This window comes from Gorilla gorilla, chromosome 5 (assembly GCF_029281585.2).
Source record: "Gorilla gorilla gorilla isolate KB3781 chromosome 5, NHGRI_mGorGor1-v2.1_pri, whole genome shotgun sequence".
Classification (NCBI taxonomy): Eukaryota; Metazoa; Chordata; class Mammalia; order Primates; family Hominidae; genus Gorilla; species Gorilla gorilla.
Window position 1 is genome coordinate 29,398,097 of NC_073229.2, and position 25,264 is coordinate 29,423,360.

Genomic DNA, 25,264 nt, shown 5'->3' on the forward strand with positions numbered 1-25,264 from the left:
ACCCAGGCTGGAGTGCAGTGGCACGATCTTGGCTCACTGCAAGCTCCACCTCCTGGTTTCACGCCATTCTCCTGCCTCAGCCTCCCACGTAGCTGGGACTACAGGCGTCCGCCACCACACCTGGCTGATTTTGTGTATTTTTAGTAGAGACGGGGTTTCACTGTGTTAGCCAGGATGGTCTCGATCTACCGTGGCTTTCTTGATTCCTATTCCAGTGCTCTTTCCCCTGTTTAATACTTTCTGCCCTAACATGCATGTCTTCAACAACTCTCTAACTGGTACGCCTTGTCATCACCCTCCTATACTCCTTAAACTCCCTGCCCAAGACTCTACAGCCATTAGAGTCACTCCTTATCTGCCGTCTCCAGAACACCTTTGCAAAAAGTTGTACTTTACACCTAGGAAAAAAGGCCCTTGGATATTCTATTGTCTGCACTGATTGAGGCAACGAGAAAGCTAATGGAAATAGGGGATTTTACGATGAACAAGACATACCCCTAATCCGTAAGACACCCGAGGTCTAGTGGAAAAACAAATCCCTAAAGCAGTAGTAAAACAGCAGTCATAATAAAATGGTAAGTCTGGTGACTGGGAGATAAAGGGGGAAGCACTGGGAAGGACATGAAGTCCAACCTGGGCTGACCAGGGAAGGCTTCCTGGAAGAGGCGAGTGTTGAAATGAATGAGTATGAACCAGGCAAAGACTGGAGGATAGGAGAGACAGAATCCCGTGGACGTAAGAAACAACATCAACGTGGAGGGAAAACCAGCAGTTTGGTGCCACTGGGGCACAAATATAGAAGAGCAAAAGCCAAAGCAGGGACTGGGTCACAGAGGCCCTTGTGTGTCATTCCAAGGGTGTGGACTTTCTTCAGTCAACTGGGGGAAGCCTTAGAAAGTGTTTTCAGTAGAATAGGACATGGGGAAATGTGTTCACATAGGTTATTTAGCTTTCAGCAATGTAAAAGTGTTCACTGCATTGCAACTTTAACAAATCTAATTTTTCTTTAATTCATATTAAATTATTTATAATTAATAAAGATCTGTTCAAGATTTAATACATTTCTGATCTTATTCGGATGTTAAATAGGACCTTTTACCCTTTCTCTTCTTTAAAAAGTTAAAAATCTAGAAAGACCTCGAGAGGTAAGTACAGTCATTTACAATCGTCTCTTTCTACTTGTAAACTTGAATGTACATGAGGTAGTTGAGGGTCCATATGATGCCAGCTTATCTGTTTATTGAGACCTAATTACAGTTAAAAATTGGATGCAGTACTTAAACAGTGAGGCTTGTTAAGAACGTTGTATTGAGAATAGTAATTTCAATAATAATAAATATGATGATAATTTTGTTTTTTAATTCAATGGATGTTTAAAATTCACCGTAGAGTAACAATTTAAAAATTAACTCAATACATTATTGAACTCAATACAATTGATTTTAAAAGTTATTGTTCTCTAAGCTCTAAGTAATCAAGTTTTTCTCTGTACTTCCTATATCTTAAAGCTTCTTTAAATATATATATATAGAGAGAGATTTGGGGAGGCATCAGAAATCTTTACCCAGAACTTCAAGGAGCCAAAACTAGTTAGAATTATATGTCAACACATCTGAAATGTCAACACATTTTTTTTTTGCGATAATTTTCTGTGATTTGGAATCCTGATTGGGAAGTAATTTTTAGTATTCCATTTTTTTAAGTGTTTGCTTTCAAAGAGAATTTTGCCCTTGAGAGTTTCTTAAACCAGTCAAATTCTCCAAGAGTAGAAAACATGTGATACATCCAAGTTGCGTGCTTATTTCTCCAGGGTCTCAGCTTCCTCTCAGAAACGCACACTCTGGTACTGAACCTTCTGAAACTGTCAGGTTTTTTTTGCATACACGGGCTTATGTTTTCACACCAGTTCATAGATTGGGCGGAAGATGGCACTTCTGCCATCTCTATTTTGATAGAACAGAATGGCATGTGGGCGAGTGATGTGGGGGACTGGGTGTGACTCTTTGCCTTCCTTATATACAGAATCAGGGTAGAGTTCCTGCGCTTCTCCTGGGGTAGGGAAGCAAGTCATGGGTGTTTTACAGCCTGACTTTCTGGTAGTTACTTTTCCGACAATAAAAAAATATTCTGGGATGGGGTGGGGAGAGAGGAAGCAGGAAAGAAAATGAAATCTTCCATTTTAAAATTAACTAAGTTAAGATGATTTTTTTTTCTTAGGAAGAAGCAACAGGATTGTACCCACCTATAACAAGAAAGCTTAACTTACTGACATATTCTCATTGCTGAAGACTCTGTCTGAATGAGGATTTCAATCTCAAGTCTAGGATGTGATTTCATCTGGTAAATGTCTTATGGAAGGCTGAGGAGCAGCCTAATGAGGTACTGCTGAGCTGGGAGGAGGTGGGAGGAGCTGAGAGGACTATCTGGACTCACTTCCCTCAAAATGAAACCTTGATATTTTCAAAGCTTGTGTCCCTGGAGCCCTCACTTGGGTTAGGGGGAGACCCCTGATTTTATTTATTCATGCTAGGGATGGTAATACCTTGTTCTCTAGGTCCTGGGCTTTCTAAAGAAGATTATTTTTAGCTCTAAAGTTAAATGACACATTGTTTGGGGGAGGAGGGTAGATCCTTTTATGGGGTCCTTTAAAAGAGTGCCCCACCCCCAATGCTGTCCTCTTGCCTTGGCAGGACCTCTTGGCAGGACCTGTCTGAGTACTTTGGACAAAGACAGTAAGCATCATTGCTTCTGTTTGTGGCTAGTTTTTCTTTCTGTTTCCAGGTGAAGGGGAGAGGCAGGCACGGAAGAAGCACATCTGTAGCTAAGAAAGAAATACACTGACCCCATTTCCAGTGGTTGAGCTTCTCTCCAAGTAGGTAGATGCTGGCGATGAAGACGTAGCTGAGAGAGAAGAAAGCTGCTAGACCCAAGGGGCTGAGTTCGGCAAACACAGGATACACCCAGGTACCCGTCTCAAAGTAGAGCCATAGGATGCTGCAGGAAATAAGTCATGGTGGTTAGAGCAGGAGGAGAAAAACAAGCCATTTTCTCATCAGGATTAATGAGGTACTGGAACCCAGGCAGGGGAAAAGAACCCATCAGGGAGGTTTGTCAACAGCTGTAGTATTCCCACAAACCTAAAGAAGTGAAGCTTTTCTGGGTAAATCAACTTGATTCAATAAGACATGCTGTTTGATGGGCTGGGCTGGGCTGTTTTACCTAATCCACTTAAATTCAACATTGGTGAAAAAATATAAGAGAACATAGGGCCAGGCACTGTGGCTCATGCCTGTAATCCCAGCACTTTGGGAGGCTGAGGGGGGTGGATCACCTGAGGTCAGGAGTTCGAGAGCAGCCTGGCCAACATGGCGAAACCCCGTCTCCACTAAAAATACAAAAAATTAACTGGGCATGGTGGCTCAGGCCTGTAATCCCAGCTACTCGGGAGGCAGAGGAAGAAGAATCGCTTGAACCTGGGAGGCGGAGGTTGCAGTGATCCAAGATCACGCCACTGCACTCCAGCCTGGGCAACAAGAGTGAAACTTTGTCTCAAAAACAAACAAACAAACAAACATAGAACCATCATTAGCTAAAGAACTAAAGAGAGTATGTGGGAACACGAATGATCCCTTTCCCTGAGAGGTATGGCCTGCTGAGACATTGAACCTGCTATTATGGCATTCATTTTGCTGGCTCTGAGCCAGAGAAGTGGGGTTTGCTTTTTTGGATCTAAGAATCAGGTGCAGCTTTCCCTTAGCTCTCCAAGTCTGCTGGGATGAGGGAGCAGAGATGGAGCGTTATTGCCCTAACACAATATGCCTAGGATTTAACTGTCGGCCCTGATTTTCACTCATGCATATAGCCATAAATAGAGTGTTAGGCAGTAATGCATGGATTTGCAGGGAGGCTCAGATCTTGCTTATGTGAGGATAGGCTGTAAGTCATTTCTGGAAGCCAAGAGAAGGAAAAGAAATGCTAGGAGAAGAGCCATGATGTCTAAGTGAAGCCTAAAAATGCAGTTTGCTGGAAACCAACTGCACTGGAAGGTGCCAAAGTCTGAAATAACTTTAAAAAATTAAATGTGGGGAAGCTGATGCATCAGCTACAGTTCATCATTGGTTAGGAGCACAGAATCTGGAACTGGGCTTCTGTGATTCAAACCCCAGCTCTGCCACCTAGTAGCTATGTTACCTCCAGCAATTTCATCAACCTTTCTGTCCCCATCTCCTCAATGTGTAAAGTGAAGATCCAAACAGCATACACCTTCTAAGGCTGTTGTAAAGATTACAGGAGTTAACACATGTAAAAGACACAGAACAGTGCTTGGCACATTGTAATATTTGACAAGAGTTCAAAAGCTTCCATCTCCACTGAGGGATGGCACAATGGGAGTGCTCTCAGAAAGCCTTCTTTGAAGCTGCTGATCTCTTGTAACAATTAGGATAGGCCAGGTTATGCTTCAAAAACAACATTTAAATTTGAATATCCCACGTTGTCAAAGGAATTCAGACGGAAGAATGAAATTCTGTGCTTAAACTTTCAGAAACCCAAGGGTGATCTCTGTCATTTCAAATACTTGAAGTTTGTTACATGGTTTGTGGAAGAGTTAAGGGCTATATTCAGGACTGGGAGTAGGGTGAAGCAAGAGAGGCCCTACGGTGTAAAACTTAAGGGATCATCTCTGCATCAAAGGACACAATAAACAGTGTGAAAAGGCAATCCATGGAATGGGAAACAATATTTCTAATCATATCTCTAATAAGGGGTTAATATCCAAAATATGTAAAATATTCCTGTAACTCAACAATAACAAAAAACCCAAATAACTCAATTAAAAATGGACAAAGGACTTGAATAGACCTTTTACAGAGAAGATACATAAAAGGCCAACAAATGCATGAAAGGATGTTCGACATCACTAATAACTAGAAGAAATGCAAATCAAAATGACAGTGAGATATTGTCTTACACTCATTAGGATGGATACTTTTTTTTTTTAAAAAAAGACAAGATAACAAGTGTTAGTAAGGACATAGAGAAATTGGAACCCTTGTTCATTGTTGGTAGGAATGGAAGATGGTACATCTGCCTTGGAAAACTATATGGTGCTTCCCCCCAAAATTAAAATAGAATTACCATCTGATCCAGCAATTCCACTTCTGGGTACACACCCAAAAGAACTGAAAACATGGCTAACATGGTGAAACCCCATCTCTACTAAATATACAAAAAATTAGCCAGGCGTGGTGGCAGGTGCCTGTAGTCCCAGCTACTTGGGAGGCTGAGGGCAGGAGAATGGCATGAACCTGGGAGGCAGAGCTTGCAGTGATTGGAGATCATGCCACTGCACTCCAGCCTGGGCAAGAGAATGAGACTCTATCTCAAAAAAAAAAAAAAAAAGGAATTGATAACAGGGATCTGAAGAGATATTTGTACACCCATGTTTATAACAGCATTATTCACAATAGCCTGAAGGTGGAAGCTCCCCAAGTGCCCACTGATAGATGAATGGATAAATAAAATGTGGCTTATACATAGGCATTAAGAAGGAAGAACATTCTGACACATGCTACCACACAGATCAACTTTGAAGACATGCTAAGTGAAATAAACCAGTCGTAAAAGGACAAATACTGTATAATTCCATTTATATGAGAAACCTAGAATGTCAGATTCATAGAGAAAGTAGAATGGTGCTTGCCATGTGGTTGTGGGAGGAGGCAGCGGGGAATGCTATCTACGGTTTCAATATGGTTTGTTTGTTCGTACCAAAACTCATGTTGAAATTTGGTCCTGCGTGTGTTGGTGTTGGGAGGAGGAGCCTAGTGGGAGGTGTTCGGGTCATGGGGTTGGATCTCCTAAGAATGGTTTGATGCTGTTCTTGTGATAGTAAGCTCTAGAAATGGATTTTTTCTATGAGAATGGGTTGTTATAAATCCAGGGTGCCCCTCAGGTTTTGCCCTTTTCACAGGTGTCCATTTCCCCTTTGATCTTCTCCACCACATTGTAAGGCAGTAGTAAGGCCCTTGTCAGGAGCCAGGGCCATGCCCTTGAACTTCTCAGCCTGCAGAATATGAGCTAAATAAACCTCTTTTCAATCTCTGATATTCTTTTATAGCAAAACAAAATGGACTGAGCCAGGGAGTTATTGTTTAACGGGTAGACTTTCAGTTTGGGAAGATGTAAAAGTTCTGGAGATGGATGGTGGTGATGGATGCACAACAAGGTAAATGAACAAAATGCTACAGAGCTTAAAAATGATCAAATTGGTAAATCACTTAAAATGGTTAAAGTTGTAAATATCGTGTACCTTTTACCACAATTTAAACGTATCTAAGGAGGTGTCAATTTTAGGGTCATATAAATGTAGGGTTGGCATTTAGTTCCTCGCCTGGACCCTGCTGGTATCACTCTGCTTTCCCAAACTTGTCTGGATGTTCCTCCCAGATTGAGAATGAGGTGACTAGTACAAACAATAATTATCATCATTATTACTAATATTAGAATTCTTTTTTTTTTTTAGATGGAGTCTCACTCTGTTGCTCAGGCTGGAGTGCAGTGGTGCAATCTCGGCTCACTGCAAGCTCCGCTTCCTGGGTTCAGCGATTCTCCTGCCTCACCCTCCCGAGTAGCTGGGATTACAGGCATGTGCCACCACGCCCAGCTAATTTTTGTATTTTTTGTAGATACAGGGTTTCACCATGTTGGTCAGGATGGTCTCAAACTCCTGACCTTGTGATCCGCCCACCTCAGCCTCCCAAAGTGCTGGGATTACAAGCACGAGTCACCATGGCCAGCCTAGAGTTCTTTAAGATATGCGTTCCATGGATGTATTACAGGATGCCCACAGTGATTCTTACCTGCATGGCTACTTCTCATGGCAGGACAAAGAAGGTATATGGCATAGAAAATAAACAGTTTCAAGTAGATAGGGCTAGGAGTTTGGAGTCAGTGAGGAGCTCTGAATGTACTCCAAAAAGTTGCATCACTTAGTTCACTTTGTTTACTTTATATAGTTGAAATTAGGGCTTCTGAATTCCCATGCACATTTATGTAAGATAGTCTATAAATAAGGACATCCCCCCAGAGGCTTGGAAAATTTCTGTTTACTTCATGTTTGTTTCCTTCAGCATAAGGCTTGTAAAGGAAAGTTCCCGAGGTAAGCTAATGAATTGTGTACTTTCACAGATAAAGTGCAAGGAAAGTTATAGGTGTGGTACCTGACAGTAGGAAAAGTAACAGAGATACAGAGTATGAGGCAAGATGATAGTAATTTACCAAGGGTACTCAGCAGAGAGGCGTGAGTGAGGACAGAGTCACACTGTTAGTTGACATCACTTCTTTATGGCTTGCCTGAATATGAGGGGAAGGTGGGAAGAGAGAGGGGAAAGAAGAAGAAAGAAAGGAAGGAAGGAAGGAAGGGAGGGAGGGAGGGAGGGAGGGAACTTTGCATTCAACATGTCTTCTATTTCAGCCAATGTCAGCCCTCCATTCAATCTTGCCCCCACGTTTGATCCCATGAAATCATATCTATACTAAACTTCCTTCTAAATGTTTCTTCAGTGCACACATTTCACAATCTTCCTTCAGCCTCCTTCATTCCATCTGGGTTTCTGTCATTGTCTACCAACTAGGCTTTCTTGCTCCTTTCAACCCACTTCCCCTATTGCAAGCCATCAGTAATCTGGTAATCTTTCTAAAAGCGATCTCTGTCCACAGCCCTCCCCTGCCTGCAGTGAATCCCAGGATCCCAGCTGCTTACCCCAGCTGACCTGGCCTGGCCGTGCCCTGCCTCCATCCAGAGATCTGCAGTCCATCCATATTGAACCCCTTTGTTTCTTGAGTGAACTGAGCACTGCAGTTTCTTGGCTTTCACACCTGCTGTTGTCTTCACTGGGTACACCTCTGACCTTTTTGTTTCCTGGAACCTACTTCTCTTTGCCCTGTGTCTGGCTGAATCTTACTCACGCTTCAAATCTCAGCTTAAAAGTCTATTTCTCTAGAAAAGATTTCCTGAAGCTCTCTCCCCCAACTCTGATTCGGGTAAATGCTTAAGCCAGGTGCTTCCTCCACCCTGGAACTTACCTTTGTTACTTATTTGATTGTTTTTCTCACCAGCTTGAAAGCTCTGCAGGGGCAGGGACTGTCTCTGCCAGGCACATTTATTTGCCAAGTGCCCAAAATGCAGCAGGTTCTTTGAATTTTGAAATGAATGGTTGTGTTGGGTGGCTCTGTAGGACACTGCTATGGATGGCTCTCAGTTGCCTGACTCACCAAGACCACCACAGGCTCTGGAAATTTGGAAATGTACCCAATGGCCTTTCAAGTTTTGGTTAACCTCACTTTACTAATACTTTGAAGAGGCCAATGACGTTGCCCCTCAGTTCAAAGAGCAATTTCACATCTTTCTTGAGCCATCTGCTATGTGAACCTCTGTGAGTTGGACTGGGTGGGCACCAAATGGCAGCCAAAAATTAATCTTTTAGGGTCTCCTTATCCTAAATCTTAGAGTATTATAATGGCTGTCAAGAAATTCATAACTTCTGTGTCTTATCAGTAGAGAAATACCGACGTCTGTGGGTGGCAGATAAACAGATAACGGAGTTTTGTGGGCTTTGGGCATATAATTCTTTCTTTCCGTGTTAACCCTCATGTCACGTCTTTCCAGCCCAGGAGATTAAATCAAATAGAAAGAGTCAGGAGAAACTGCAAAGCTAGAGTGTTAGTCAAATAGTTTACCTAGATGTAGAAGTGTCGGCAGTGATGAGAGTTATTGGGGTGGCAACCTCATCAAGGCATTTAGAGCTGTTGCCCAACCCGTCCCTGAGACACCCCCTTCCAGTCTGAAGCCTCTCTGCCTTCAGGGCCCATGGTTTTCTAACTTCCTGCCCTTCTACTACCTGGTCATTCCTTGCTACCTTTGCTGCTCCTTCCCCCTCCTGTCCCTGAGAGGAGGGCCTTTCCCTGGTGTTTGCTTCTTACTTATCTTCCCTCTCTCCTCTCTCTCTTTCCAGCAATCTTGTCACTCCACAAGGGTTCAACTAGCTGCATCTCCTCAGCCCCACCTTTCTTGAGACTGCAGGGTCTGAATTTCTGAATGGAAATTCCTCCAGGCAGGTGATTCTCAATCTTGTCTCAAAATTAGAATTGACTTGAGGGCCTTAAAAATTCCAATGCTGAGGGCATATCCTGAACCAATTAAACCAGAGTATTTTTGAAATGAGACCTAGATATGGGATATTAAACTGACTGTTTTACTTATACCCAAAACTATTTCTTTCACAATTCATTTTCATCTATCAATGGAATCACCATTTTTCTTGTCTACTAACTTAAAATTTTTAGAATTATCCTAATTTTTCCTTTTCATTTGTGTGATACATGTCAATCAATCCATAAAACCTATTCTGTTGTTTCAACAATGTGTCTCAGGCATGTCTCTCATTTCTGATTCTACAGTTTTACTCTCTTCATGCCGTTATTATTTCTGATTTCTGTTACAGGCATTTTGGTTGAATAAGAACTAAGGTTTGAACAGGAAAGATGAGAAGAGCAGGAGATGAGATACCCTCTCCTCTCCTAGTCCTCCACTTCCATCCCTCTTCAGTTTGGATCCTGGCTGGGCTGGACCCCGCATGTTGACAACAAGGATGTGTTGTGTGGCATCTTTTTAATTAATTTTCATATATGAATTTACAGGTAGGGTAAGGATTTCTTCTGTGGAAAATGGTGCTGAGATTCCAATCCCTGCTGAGTTGAGGTTATAAAGCTATGGGTGACCTGGATGATCCCAGTTGAAGGTCATATTTTGGAAACGGTAACAGTGGCTCTGGTAGGGAGTTCACAACATGGTTGGTTCTGAGCAGGACCAACCATGTGTTAGGGAAAATATTTATTCAATAGAAAAATGAATAAAAACCAGAAAGAGAAGAAGAGAATTGCTGATTCTGGAAATGGCAAGGTGGCTGGTCCTGGAACTCAGCTTAGTCCACCCCTTGGCAGTTTTTAATGTATTCTCAGGGTAAGATGTGTACATGTATTTGTAGATGAGGCATGAATTTAAAGAACTGTTACTTCTGGGAACCCAGGAAGCTTTGCTGAGGGATCTTACCCTGGCGAGCATAGTATAAAAGAAAGTAATTCTCTCCCTTGCCTCATAGGAACTACTTTGGGGAAGGGACTTTACAGACATCTGCCCCAAGGCTGGGTGATAGCTGCATATCTGTGCAGTGTTTGTACTGGGCATGCAATACTTTACACACTAGCAGGGACACCTGCAGCATCAGTAGGTTTCTGGTCTACCAAGAGCAGTGTGATGATGCACTCCAGGCCAGCTGGGGTGGTTGCTGTGGCGAGTAACATTGTTAATTCTACCAACACAGGGGGCTGATGGGTAAATGACACTGTTGGCATCAGCAGTGGGCATGGTGTGCTAACCCTTAACACTGTGCCAGGTGGGGATGTTGGGCCCAGCGGGGATTACAGTTTTGCTATCTGTGTGTAAGAACAATGCTCAGAACAGTGTGCAGCATGGGTTGTGCAGTGCACGACAGGGGCATGTGTGAGCACTCAGCAGATTATTGGAACTCCTTGGAAAACTGGACCAAGACCTCCAAGGCAGAAGGGTGCTTGGGGATATCACTGGAACTGTGAAATAACCATACATAAAAAGTAAGACATTGTGATCAAAGTACATAATGTGCTGGCTAGTTTTTATTTTTATATTGGTTTATATTTTATTTTGTTTCCCATCTCTTGTCACTCCAACTTATTTGAAGCACTATTGTCAAGAATGACATTTTAAAGCATAATTTGCTGGCCAAGTTACAAATACTGCTCACCCTTGCTTCCACTCCAAACAAACAAACAAACAACAGCAACAACAAATGCTCCCATTTTCTATACTATGTCCAACATCCTCTAGTCTGCCATCTGCAAGCCTTCATGAGTGGGTAGTTCCAGGGATATTTCTCATTAGTCTCTTTCACAAACAGGTCCAGCAAAGAGAATTACTGACCCTTGCTCTCACACTTTCTGCACTCTCCTGGCCTTGGGACTGTGCTCCTTTTGTTTACTTTCTCTCATTTTTTCTAGCTCCAATCCTGCCGGTCCTTCAGGGCTCAGATCCAATGCATGTCTTCCACAGTGCCTTTCCCACACTGCTCAGCTGGATGCAAACTCTTCCTTTTCTGTGGCTCCTTGTGTTTTTTTTATGAGGTTTTACCACTTTCCATCTTCTGCACTTATAATTTGTATGCATGGGTCATCTCCACTTATTAAGGATAAACCACCTGCAGGCTGAAGCTTGGCCTGATATAACATTGCTTTTCTGGGCAGGACCAACCATGTGTTAGGGAAAATATTTATTCAATAAAAGAAAGAATAAAAACCAGCAGAAGGAACATTTCTATTTTTTTGCTCCTCACCACTGCCTCAGGGAGAACTAGGTGAGGTGTTTTGGGGTAAGAGAGAAGGGAGAAATAAGTGAGCTACCATATTTAAAGGTGACTAATGCTTTCCAAAGGAAATGAAAGCTTTGCAGTCATTACTATTTTGCAAAGCTTTATTTTCCCACTTAGGGGAGAGCTCTTCAATTTTGCAATCTGAAAAATAACTAAAAGCAACCACCACATGTAAGGCGGTCCCCACGGTCTCAGGGACTATTTTTAGGTCATTTGAACATGGTTTCGGCAGTGAAATGCTTCTCCAGCTCAGCTTCGGTGCCGTTTTCCTGACTCATGTTCGTTTCTCACGCTCCCTCTGGCCTGAGCCCATGCTCTTTACCTCATTCGTGTTATGCCATTTCCCCATTTGACTGTCCAAACTGGCACATCTTACAGTGGGCCCATAGCCACTTCCCTAAAACGTCTCCACGGGTGTCTGCAGTTTGTAGAACTTCATGGCCATCTGTGGTTGTGAGGAGCCAGGGGCCCTGGAAACTGCATAAGGGTGGGGATGGCAGGCACCAAAGAGTCTGAGCTCCTCTAACCAGGGGGTGAACAGAAATAGAGATGCTTCCATCAACAGGATCACATCAAACACCCTCCTTTAAGTGTCTATATTTGATTTGTTCTAGCAAAAATAGGGCTTAGTGGACCAAATACCAACTTAGCATTTTTCATGAAGGATGAAATCCCAAACCACCTCAGCTCCCCACTGGGCACTGGGGCTCACCCAGTCACGTTCCTGCTGGTGACAGGTCTCCATCCCTTCCCTCCACTCCCTTCATTACCAGTACTTTAATGTCTAATCCAAGCACATAGAGCTGGGAACAACACGTGAAAGATTTCAAAGTGCAGAGCTAGGTCAAGCTTTGTGCATGCCCATCCATCCAGCATTTAGCTGAATGGTTTTGCACACACTGGGAATTGAACAAATACCTGGCCATGTAAACACAGTGGAAAGACAACTGGATTTGGAGAGAGAAGACCTCAGTTTTAGTTGGCTCAAGTACCAGCTTTGCATCTCCACCCCATCTCTGCCATATGACCATGGGCATGTCATCTACCCTACCGGAGATTTAGTTTTCCAATGCTAAGTCATCTCTAAGTCACCTCCCATTGTTCACACTCTCTGATTTTATTTGTGGATTGACTGATGTTATCATCAGTTGGCTAACATCAACTCCCCTGAGTTACCAGCAATGCCACCAACTGGTCTACCTGTCTTGTTCCTCTTCAGTCTAATGTCCACACTTCAGCCAGAATCATCTTTCTAATCAGCTTTCTTACATAAACCACATCATTTCATTCCTCTGATTATAACACTTTTCTACAGAAAAGCACTTGGTTTAAAAGTCCAAATGCACTAATGTGGATTTACGACCTGGCTTTACCCTGTCCTCCAATTCAGCCATACCCTCAGCTCCTCCAGCCCTTTGCAGATGCTGTTTTTTCTGCCTGAAGGTCTTTTCCATGTCTCTTTTGACCTATTCTTATTCATTCCTTGGGCCTCAGCTTAGACAGTGCTTCCCTTTAACAAGCCAGTTCTGCACATCTCTCTGTGTGCCCATAGCATCCTGGGCTTATGCCTATTACAGTCCTATCACCCTGTCTCCCACAGTCTGTTCTGCTCCTCTTTCCCCGACAGCCTCTAAAGGTAGCAGGTTTCCTGAACTTCACTGTATCCTCCATATTTTAGCACAGTGCCTGGCGCTGGTGAACCACTGAATGGATAAAGATGCACTTGTACCTGGCTCGCATCCTGTGGCATTTCTTTCTCCAAATCCTAATTACCTGCATCATGGGGACACCCGCCCAGGTACTAACAAACCAACCTCCTGGCCTCTACTTCTCATTTCTATAGCCACTACAATTTTCCCCAATAACAGCAGTGGCCTTAGGTGCTTTTTATCTTCTTCATCCCCAAAAAGGAAAAGAACAACAAGGGTCAGATATGTGAACTGAAAATCAACTTACAAGTCCTTAGGTAGAAGACATTAGTAAGTAAAAGGTAATAACATGTATATGAACTACAAGATTTACACTTGGCAATAAAAGAGTAAGTTAAAGACCACCAAAAAAAATACAGCATACAAATTCATGTGTATAATCAGCTGGCTTCCTCTTTGCTTCTCTTCAACACATGCAAGAACAACAACAACAAAATCTTTATGTGTCTATACTCTTACCCCAATCCAGGTCCCAGATTACTCTGTCTTTAGGGATATATTCCTTTGTATTAAGCCAGATATGGCAAACACATAGCATATATCTTACCACTGTCCATTGTCATGCTATTGAAAGTCATTGCCTAATAATCACACAACTTTTTCTTGGTAATGCCTCAGAATCCTTTTCAACAGAGTGCTCCAGACATCAACTATCAGTAGGACCCAAGCTTAAGCCTCGTTCTCTGAAATTCCCTTTGTTAAAATGTAAAGGCTTCAGAGGCTGAAGAACAATATAGAGCACTGGAGTCTGGGGGTAGATTTATTGAGCAAGTGCTTTCTTTAAGATGGGAGAAGAAAGATTTGGGTACTAAGGGAAGAGGGGCACAGAAAGATGGGAGGGGTAGACACCACAAAAGGGAAGGAAGGGCTAGGGAGAAAACAGCAGATGAGGTCTGGGCACCAAGTTTATTTGCTCTAAGACAGAGGCTGGTCGAGTCCATAAAACAGGCACTGCTAGAGCCCATGTTCTTTGGAATGCACTCTCTCTCTCTCTCTCTCTCCGCTTCCATCCCTGACAGAGCACTGAACTGAACTAAACTTCCCCACATATAGGGATCGGAGGGTTGTCCAGATTGTCACACATGAATAGCTTGTGTGAGTCTAGAGAAGGAACACTGATTAGCTTCCAATCTGCAGGTCTTCTGTTCAGCAAGCCTCTTTCTTTCAGAAGGAACAAAAGCATGGTGCTAGATGAGAAGGTTATAGAATGGAAGAAAAGTTTCCCAGTCACTGGGTGAAAGGCCAAGCACGTTCCCTTGATTATAGACTATTGGGCAGCGTTTCTGAAAATGAGTATTGCCAGGTGGTTGAATGACGAAATCTAGGCCAGCTACAGAAATCATCTCCCATGCAATTGCCCAAATGCCTTCTAGGAGCTCTGATGCCAGCTGCTGATGCAAATAAGCCCATAATGAAACAGGCAACAGGAGTGGACAAACCTAGCATGCTCTGCCCACTAAATGACTTTTCAGGTAGAATGTAGTTAGATGCCTCAGATCCCTCAGCCATTCAAGCACGTTCATTGAAGATAGAACCGAGGAGCAACATTTTCTTGGGAAAGCAAGATGAGTGGCTTTGCAATGATTAATTCTTCACGAGAGAGAGAGGGGAAGTTGTGACTTGCTGTGTATGTGTGTGCACACCTGCATGTTTCTGTGCTTGGGAGGTTTCCATGAGCATTAAAATCAAACAATAAGAATGCTTCTTACCTGGAAATGTAAACATGATTAAATCCTTATTAAACCAAGATAAAGGGATTATGACAGAACAGTACACATTTCTGGAACTTCCCTCAGGGTCTTGAACGACAAGCTTAAGTTGACTTTCTCCATGTAATTCTTACCGGCTGATGTAAGCGATGCTGGTAGCAGCCAGCAAGGTGAGTCCTGTCTTCTTTGATGGATAGGAGTGAGGCCTGAGGACGACTTCAGCCAATGTGATGGGGAATATGAAAGTGTGCTGCAGGAGAGAAAATGGCAAATCAGAATGGCAGGGTGTCCAGGGTGCCTACAGTGCCCATAATTCTCTGTTCCCCTTCCAGTCTACCTCTTACACACTGCTAGATGAAGCTTTCCAGGTCATGCTCCCTAGATGCCCAAGGACCTACCGTGGCTCCCTCTTACCTACCACATTAGTCCAAACTCCTCTGTCTGGCTACCAAGGACTTTGCAATGTGTCTCACCCTCTCTCTGGTCCTGCTTATTGCCCACTGCTCCCCTCTCCCTACATTTTTTTGGTGGGGGTAGGGGGTGGAGATGCAGTCTTGCTCTGTCACTCACCTAGGCTGGAGTGCAGTGGCAAGATCTTGGCTCACTGCAGCCTCTGCCTCCCGGGTTCAAGCAATTCTCCTGCCTCAGCCTCCTGAGTAGCTGGGATTACAGGCATGTGCCACCAAGCCCGGCTAATTCCTGATCTCAAGTGATCTGCCCGCCTTGGCCTCCCAAAGTACTGGCTTGGCGGCTTGGCGTAAGTCACCATGCCTGGCCCTCTCCTAAAACACACACACACACACACACACACACGCACACACACTCATGCATACTCTCATAAACATTCACACATTCATGCATAAACATGCACACTCGCACTCAAGCATATATAGTCATGCACATCCATGCACACACACACACGTTCATGCATACTCTCACAGATATTCACACATTTGTGCACAAACGCACACTAACACATATACGCTTCGGCATATTGTCACACACATTTGTGCACACACATGCACATGCACACATCCATACTCTTGCATACTTTCATACACATTCATACATTTGTGCACACATACACACACCCACCCCCCCTCTGTTAGACCGAGGCTGTCTCCTTCACCCTCCGTTGTGCTCAGCATGCTCACTAGCACTTCCAGCCTCCTGTCCCTGCTTCCTCTCCCTGTGTGGACTGTGCCTTCTCTCCCTGGGATTCAAATCCTCTATGTTCTTTGCAGCCAGTGCAATCTTCCATGATGCTGTCTCTGAATTTTCCTCTTGCTAATTTCTCTCACTCAACTCTACTGCATTTATATCCTGTGCCATGTAGTCTAGCACTTATGGTGTATATTCATACGCTCTGGGGGGCCGGAGAACACGTTCCACCCAGTTCTGCGTTTCTTGTTGCATTTAGCATGGTGTAACTGAGCTCAGTCCTGCTGAGGGTGGTAAGTGTGTGGGGTATGCGTGAGCCTCCCTCTGAAACCCCTATGTCCTCCCCCTCCTTCCCTGCATCACCCCCTCCTTATAACCATCTGTTTTCTTACATCCTCCAAACCCTTAACAGTAGAGTTTTTAAAATGACATAATCAAGGAAATAACTTTAGGAATGACGGCGTTTTCAGATGCAAAGACTGCTGCAGCCTGCTCCCATCTTGGTTATAGAAGCTGACCTGGGAAAGGTCACTGGAGTATGTGTGCCATGTGTTTTCATTTATTGATAACATTTATGAAGTCCTTCTGCCACCCTCTGAGCTTACTGGAAACATCTAGTAGTGCTAGTATTTTGCGTTTTTTGTAGTTTCAGCTATCATTCCTCCTTCACTCCTGCTTGCCAATTTCCTCAGCTCGTGGCTGCCTCTTTCACCCACAGTCTCCACCCGCAAGCTCCCGCCCCATCTTGTTCCTGAGCCCCAAGGCAGCGGTGTTGGCCCCTCAGTTAGGGCAGTCTCTGGAGCTTGGGAATGTCATTGCGTTCCCATGCCCAGCAGTGGCAGCTGGAACTCTGGGTGCTGGCTCTGGGCAGTCTTTGCTGTCATTCACAAAAGACTTGTGCTCAGGAGGCATCCCCAGGAAGCAGTAGCTTCCTCCCATCCGAGCTGATCTGGCTATGGCAGTCGGATATCATAATGACCCACAGATGACCAGAAATGGGTCAAGTTTTGGTGAGGCAGGAGCAGGGTGAGAAGGACCAAGCTGTAAGTACAGGGCAGCACTGGGTGAAGAGGACCTCTCAGGGTGCCCCAGTTAAGGCCACAGTGGGGTGGCCCAGAGCACCTGGGCATCTCAAGGGCCCTGGGCACCCTGAATTTTACTAACGATGCCTAGAGGAACAGCATTGCAGACAAGCTACAGCTTTTACATAATTTGCTCAAGTTTGGTCCTGAACATACTGACTGGTTGGAGAAACAAATGGAAAGACTCCCAGGCCCCCGTCGCACCTTGCATATTTCTTCAGTCTGATTTTAGGCTGCAGCTTCTGTGTCTCTCCCTCTAATAAAAGAGCATAGCGTCTAAACGCACACAGTTTCTAATCTAACCCTGGGCTAGTGACCAAATCTCTCTGAACTTCAGCTTCCCCAGTTATAAAATGGGGACAATAAATAGTACATACCTCTAGTGATGCTGCTATGGGGATTGACATGAGTGCGTGTAATATGCTTAGTCTTTGGCCCTGGAGAGCTTCAGTGAGCATTTGCTGGGGTTGTCACTATTATCAGTGTGACTGTTGTCTTTCATCTCTTCGGTGGGCCCAGGGTGGGAAGCAAGCAAGGGCCTGGGATATCCATGGCTTCAGGTGCTTAGATGAACTCTGGCCTGTGGTCTGCAAGAGGCTGTGGCATGCCAGCTGCTGGACTATGGTTGTCCCTGGGGCTCCCTCCCCAGCCCACAGCTGGTGCCTGCATTCCCAGTCAAGGCCACCTTGGAGCCCTGCTGATGCTCAGTGACCAACAGGGATGCTCTCTTCATCCAGAGGCCACCTCAGCAGGCAGGAGATGGAGCTGTCTCCTGGCACAGCCACCTGCCCCTCTCTCCCAGCCTTCACTCTGCTGCAGCCAGGAAGATCCAACCTCTATTAAAAACCATTAACAAGCCCATTATACTGGCCATTGATCTGATGAATTTTATTAACCCTGCCCACAATCAGCAGCTCCCGTCCTCTACATTAACGATCGTTTGGAACAGAATTCCTGTGGAATAATGTAGTGTGTTCGCGTTAGGAGTAAATGAGTTCGCAGTGATTAATGCTTTTATAACAAACAATCAGGAATGCATGACTGGTCACCTCTTTCAGGAGCCTGCCCTTTGCAAGTGACATTCAATTGGATTTCCAAATGAATTCTCCCTGATGGCTTCTGGGAAATTTACTTCAGTGATGTCATTAGTGATGGGCCATATACCTCGACTTCATCCTAGCTAAAAGGTCTTTGCAAGAATCACATTTTCTGGTCGGGGCTGGGGGTAGGAAGTAGGAAAAGAGCCTTCTAAATATTGAGCGGCAGTGAAGAGCTAAACATGAGGCAATAAGCCTTCTGGTGTTTCAAGCGTATGGGTATTTCACCTCACTTTGACATAAATCATATGACCTTTGTCAGACATCACATATTTCAAAAAAAAAGGAAGAACAAATTCAGTAAGAGAAAAATCAAATATGTTTTTGCTTCCAAAAAATCTAATAATTAGGCTGGGATTGACACAAATTAGAATGCTGCCAAAAATTACTGGAAACACTGACTCACTCTGTATTTCAATTAACAGTTTCTCAGTTTCCCTTATAAACAGTGAAGCTGACAAAAATTAATTATCTCAGAGGGGGTAAAATATTTCCTTCCAAAGTAAACAAAACATCATGGGCTGAAACAATAGCATGCGTAAACAGAGGGGATCTAGTGGAGCTATCTTTCCTTGTCATTAAAGTCACCATTTTGGTAGATTTTCCTTTAAATGTCTCTTTCCAAATGCAATGGTTATAAAGAGATGTTCTTCTCCCATCCTTTTCTACTCAATTATACCTTCCCCCCCCATCCTCCATAAAATGCCAACTTTCACCTAAATATCTTGGAGTGAGAACTACAAGCACGAAGTATTGATTTAAGTATTAGTGTAATAATCACAGTAGATTCTCTGCTTACAAAACAGCCTTGCAGATAAGTACTAAGATTTACCAGCCCATGGAAAATTTGTACAAGGTTGCATGAGTGACAACATGGAAAATAGTGATAATGATTTGAGCACTTGTTTGTACTCACCCCATACAGGTAGATAAGTGGCTCCATTAAACAATTTCCCTGCATATGAGGCTAAGCTTACAGTAGGATGAAGTTTGCCTGACCCTTGAGAAAGAAGCAAGCCTTAATCACTGAGATAACACATGGATCCGACAGGTCTTTATCACTGTCATGGAAGCTCCAGAAACTGAATCTTTAAGGCTAGGCTGATCACACTCTTATCCTAAGGTTCCTGCGGGGCCAAGAGCACTTAATTTTCTCCAGTGAAAAAAATTCAGAGAGCCTACATATTGCAAAATCAGATGATAACATAAAAAATATATAATCTCTGTTTCTTTCCTCTATTTCATTTCCCTTCTGGACTATCTCTTGTGTTGAGTTTGAGTTGACCAAGATAAATACACTGACTTTGACCCTCTCAGATGGGTCATCAAGAGGCTTTCTCCTTCAGTTGTTGTTTCTATATCACCTGCTGCATATTTGCCTTAATACTCTCTTCCTCTCCTCTATTCAGGCCACATTCCGATCTGCGAATTAGTTCCTGTTATTGGCTCTTCCCAAACTGAGGTCCTTTCCTCCAAGTCTCTGCAATAATACCTTTGGTTTGCTTATGGTACTAACGGATAAATATTTTTAAGTGAAGTTTTAGTGCACTAACAAGATCTCATTTCTGAGTACATTAAGGAGGATTTCTTTTGTTTACAATATATCAAATATATCATTTTTTAATTTTAGAAAATGGAAGCCTTCACAAAATCTCTTTGGGGAAAACACATGACCAAAATATCAATTAAAACATGAACGTAAATACAATAGACACAGAAATGGAGGCAAAACAAACCTTAATCGAATGCCATCATATCCAGGCTTATTATTACGCTGCTGGGTCACATTTCTTAAGCTTGAAAATTGCATGCAATAAAGGCATGCAGTAATAGTTGTTTTGTAAATTCCAGTAAGGCAATCTCTGGTTTTGATAATACCATCCATTTGCCAGCTAAAAACTTTTACCTCCTTCCTCACTAACTTCCTGTGCTACAATTTCTGCCTCTAACTCGCTACAGGTAGAGACAATGGTGATGGTCCGTGACGTTTTTAGGAATATTTTGTATCTGAAAGCAGAGACCATCTGTATTCTGTATGTTTCTTACATCATTAAAGATACAGTTTTGCTTTAAGTAAATCTGATATCTGGAAATCTGGAAATGTGCACGTAGGCTATAGAGCTTATGTCTCTATGGGACTTAAAAAAAACACAACTTCCAACTACGCTACCTGTAGGAGTCTTTTCAGTCTGAAAGACTGAAGTTTTTAAAGAGAATTGGATTTGTAAAAATTCCCTTTTCTACTTTCTAGGAACTCAAGTGCACAGGCTAGACACTACTGTCATTAAAGAGTCAACATTAAAATTCGTGGGGAGGAAGGGATTGGGGAGCGAAACCACCACAGAAAGAGCCACTGACTTCTCTTTGATCTCCACTGTCAACCTAGGTGGGCTATCACAGGTTCCCCAGCCTGCAAACGCAAGTTATATGGCAAAGAGTAGTCATGTTTGCAATTTACTCTGAAATGCACCAAAAACAAGATGAATAAATGGATGCACAGGTGGAGATATTTATGAGAAAGCAAAAACAGTAAACTATTAACAGTGGAATCTACGTGGTGGGTGACCCAGCTATTCACTGTAAAATTCTTTCAACCTTGCTTTATGTTTGAAATTGGTCATAATAAGATATTGGGGGAAACATGAATAGTCTTTACTGACCCGGAAAGAGAAATGAATGCCCCACTGGGCCAAGGAAGAAAAGCATAGTGTTGTTTATGAACTCTTATGTGACTTGAACAGGTGGTTAAATGACAACTTTATGAATCTTCTGAAGAGAATTTTTCAGGGATCTTTTACTTACTACACTGCTGTCCTTTGGGTTAATATATCATTTGACCAATATCTCAAAGCATCATTCTATTACAAAACTAGTTGGCTTTGAAGGAATCCAGCCTGGTGAAGAAGTGACAATTTGGATTCTATCCAGTTAAGGATAAGATTTTTTTTTTTTAAAAAAAAGATATGGGATCTTAGGACCCTACAATCAGGAATCAGGAATATATCTGCCTCTTCCTGCCCCCTTCCCCTCTCTCTCCACCCCTCTAAAGTATCCAAATCCCTTCTTCCTATTGAGCTCTCTCTGGCAATAATAACACCCTACACACCTGCTGTCAGTGCTGACTCACTCCTTTACTCCTCACACTGAAACTTCATTCACTTTTCTACCAAAATGCTTCCCATAGCTGGTTATTCTTTTATCTTCCCAGGCATCACTTCCTTAGCTTTTCCCTATTTTGGTACCTACAATCACTTAGCTTTTCCCTATTTTGGTACATATAATCAGGTGCATAGTCTGGTACGTTGCAATCAGGCAAACCTAAAAAACAAGTTTTAATGTTGCTACTCCCCAGCTCAAAAACCTTCTGTGGCTCTCTATTGCCTCTGTCCACTATCTATACACCTTCCCTCATCTCAGAGCATCTCAGCAGGCTCCCTCCCTTCTACTCAGTCTCCTTATTATCCTTTTGTTTCAACCCATTTTTCTTCTCTAGTATTCTTCCCTTTTTTCATTTTTTTAACTCTTTAATTTTTTCTCTCCCAATTAGCCCCATACATCTTTGAGATACCTTACTAAAAAAGCCCATTTATTAACATGAGAAGATAGAAATGAAAATTAGAACTCAGAAGAACACTGAAACACAAATACACCAACCAGAAGGCTTACTGGGCTTCTATTATTGAGATTCAAGTTTAGCAATATGTTCCCAGACAGATAAAGTAAAAAGAGAGAGATGAAATGTACACACTTCCTAGTTTTTGTTTTTCAGAGAAATTAAAGTTTTCCCCCTACGCATTAGGCCTGAAAGAAATTACTACCATTGCATTTTCATTTTAGTGGGACTAAGCCCACCCTCTAATTACTCTGCTCTCCCACCTGAAGACCTGGTTTCCTCTCTCACTGTGGATACAGCACTCACCTGTCCCTCCCTCGCTCAGCCCCCTTGGCCTTCACATCACCTTACAGGGCTCAGTGGCCCTTAGCTGAATCCTGAAATTCCAGCAGGTGCCCTTTCTTGGCAGAACTGAAGGCTCCTGTGCTCATTCCCATCATGACATAACACTCATACGTTCGTCTAATACTGACCAAAGTCTTCCAGAGATGGAAACAACTCAAGGCTTAGGGTCACCATTTTCTCTCTAGTGCCTACCACATTGTTTAATCTATTCTGGCCACTTAACATCAGTGACATTAATGAACGAATCAATGAAACAAAGTGGGGCAGAAGAGGAAGAGAGGTCTTCTGCACAGCCTGGGAAGCCAACCCAGACTTGCTTCACTGGATACCAGCACCCACATAGCAGGCTGCGTCCAGGATGGCAGGGTTGCAGAATCAACCCCAGTTCCAGCTGGTGACCTTAAGGATTTCTCACAGCTGTAAATGGCACGCCAAAGCTTGGAAATGGGTGTTGGGAGTCAATACACTTGGATATTTGTCCCCTCCAAATCTCATGTTGAAATTTGATCCCCATTGTTAAAGATGGGGCCCAGTGGGAGGTGCTTGGGCCATGGGGGTGGATCCCCTATGAACAGCTTGGTGTGTTTGAGTAATGAGTGAGTTCTCACCCTTAGTTCCCATGAGATCTGGTTCTTAAAAAGAGCCTGGCACCTCCTCCCCTCTCTCTTGCCTCTCTTCTTCTCTTTCCATGTGACATGACATCTCCCTTGCTTTCTGCCATGAGGAAAAGCTTCCTGAGGTCCTCACCAGAAGCCAGGCAGATGCTAGCAGCATGCTTCCTGTACAGCCTGCAGAACCGTCAGCCAAATAAACCTCTTTTCTTTGTAAATTATCCAGTCTCAAGTATTTCTTTACAGCAATGCAAAATGGACTAACATGGGGGCTACAGGAAAGCCTGTGAACAAGTATGACTCTTGGAAACAATCAATGGGTGCCCACTCTATAGTCACGAAATGGTGGACTCAATGAAAAGGCACCACTGAGCAGGAGCTGGCAGCCCTGCAGGAAGTCAGAAGATACAGAGCCAGCAGAGACTGTCCTTCGTTCATCTTGAGACTCATTGGTCTGTGGCTCTACATTCTGAGATGGGGCCAGGTGGAAAGGCGCCCAGGTTTTGCTTGGTATCTCCTCCATGCCCCTCCTCTTCATCAATCTGTAATTCACCCTCCTCCATGCTTCTTTGCCTGGCTTCACATGGTGCACATGGAGACTTGTTTTAAAGACAGAAACAGATGGGCAGCTCTCTGGAAAGCTGCTCCAAGTTGCAGGAAGGAGATTGTTCTTTTAAAGAAAGAGGAAGTTTAGGAAGCATGGAATCTACTCTCACTTTTGGGAAACTGTGTCTCAGGGCACTATCCCTTCGTTTCCGATATCTCATCACGATGTCAAGTGAGGGCTCAGAGTATGTAAGCAGCTGGTTTCCCTGGGAGATAATAGTGGTTCTGGAAAGCACCCTGTAAGCACAAACTCAGGGGCGCAGTTCCAAACCTTCCGCATGACTGATCCCATGACAGATGTTTCCACACTTTCTCCTTCCTGTCTCTGGCCTTCTCTCCCTTGCTGACCTACAAGGGTTTTCTAAAGGGATGTGCAGGCTGTTTTGTGAGAATGGCATCTACCCATTGGTGATTTTTCTAAATGCACATAATCAGTTGATTTAGGGTTAGTCAATCTCTCTCTCTCTCTCTCTCTCTCTCTCTCTCTCTGTGGGTGTGTGTGTATGTGTGTGTGTACCTCTTGCCAGTGGAGAAGGGAATGGCTAAGAGTAGGGCCTAAAGGTAAAAGACAAGAAGTTGTTTTCCTAGGAAATGCCTTCATTCAATACCCATCAAATATCTCTTGAGAAGCAGTTCTGCTTCAGCATTCTAGGTAACTGAAAGGTATAAAAGATATGGTCTTTGAACTCAAAAAATATTAATAAATTTCAACTTAAATCTATTGTAACCCTACAGTGTCAATCTAGGACTAGGTGAGTCCTAAAGCATTATGTAGAGGAGGCTCTGAAAGTGTTAGACAACAGTAGGCAGCACCACATCAAGCCTTTGGAGTTCACACTGAAAGACCACAAGTCCTTGTTCAAATCAAAGAATGAGTTATGGCAAAATCTTCCTATCCTAAAAGACTCAAGGATTTCCCTTCAACAGCTTTTGTGACATTCCCAAGCTGTATCTAACGATCTCAGAATGTGCCACTAAAGTGTGTTTTGTTATTTCAAAATAAAAGTTAATTTTAATTCCCTATTATTAAAAACATATAACTACATGTGAGAGGTTACTTTTTCAATTATGAACTTTTTTTTCTTTTTTGTTTTTTTTGAGACAGAGTCTCACTCTGTCACCCAGGCTGGAGCACAGTGACATGATCTCGGCTCACTGCAACCTCTGCTGCCTGGGTTCAAGCGATCCTCCTGCCTCAGCCTCCCAAGTAGCTGGGATTACAGGCGTGTGCCATTGCACCTGGCTAATTCTTGTATTTTTAGTGGAGATGGGGTTTCACCATGTTGGCCAGGCTGGTCTCGAACTCCTGACCTCAAGTGATCTGCCTGCCTTGGCCTCCGAAAGTGCTGGGATTTAGGCATGAGCCACCCCGCCCGTCCATGAACTTTTTTTTTCTTGCTGAGAATCCAAGAGCAAAACAAAACAAAAGCAGAAGGCCATCTATAGGCTATCAAGCTAAAGATGTCCAGTAGCATAGTAAATTTATGAGTTTGACACTCAGAGGAGAAATCCAGCTGGAGACAGAGGTTTGGGAGCCATCAGAGTATGGACATCACTGGGTTAAGTGGTAATAGATGAGATAACCCAAAGAGTATATGAGTTGGAGGAAGAATAAAGCATATAGGAGAAAGCACTGTGGAGACACACCAGTTGAGTCAGGGTTCCTAAACCTCTGTACTGTTGACGTTTTAGAATCCATAAGTCTTTGTGGTGGGAGGTAGGCTGGCCTGCGCATTGTAGGATGTTAAGCAGCATCCTTGGCTTCTACCTAGTAGCAAGCCTTCCCCACTCCCCAAAGTTGTGACAATTAAAGCTGTCTCTAGACATTGCCAAATGTCCCCTGCAGGGCACAATCCATCCTGGTTGAGA

General features: G+C 43.4%; 1 protein-coding gene across 5 annotated transcripts in view; it reads right to left on the reverse strand.

Moving 5' to 3' along the window:
- The window catches only part of ADTRP (androgen dependent TFPI regulating protein), a 102,438-nt gene that overhangs the window by 7,602 nt on the left and 69,572 nt on the right, over nucleotides 1-25,264 (reverse strand). For all 5 annotated transcript variants that reach the window (XM_063707335.1, XM_055391812.2, XM_055391817.2 and 2 more), the window contains 2 exons: nucleotides 15,015-15,130; nucleotides 2,843-2,994 (listed from right to left, as the gene is read on the reverse strand). In XM_063707335.1, the coding sequence (XP_063563405.1) occupies nucleotides 2,843-2,994; nucleotides 15,015-15,130 (268 nt within the window). The remainder of the gene's footprint in view (nucleotides 1-2,842; nucleotides 2,995-15,014; nucleotides 15,131-25,264) is intronic.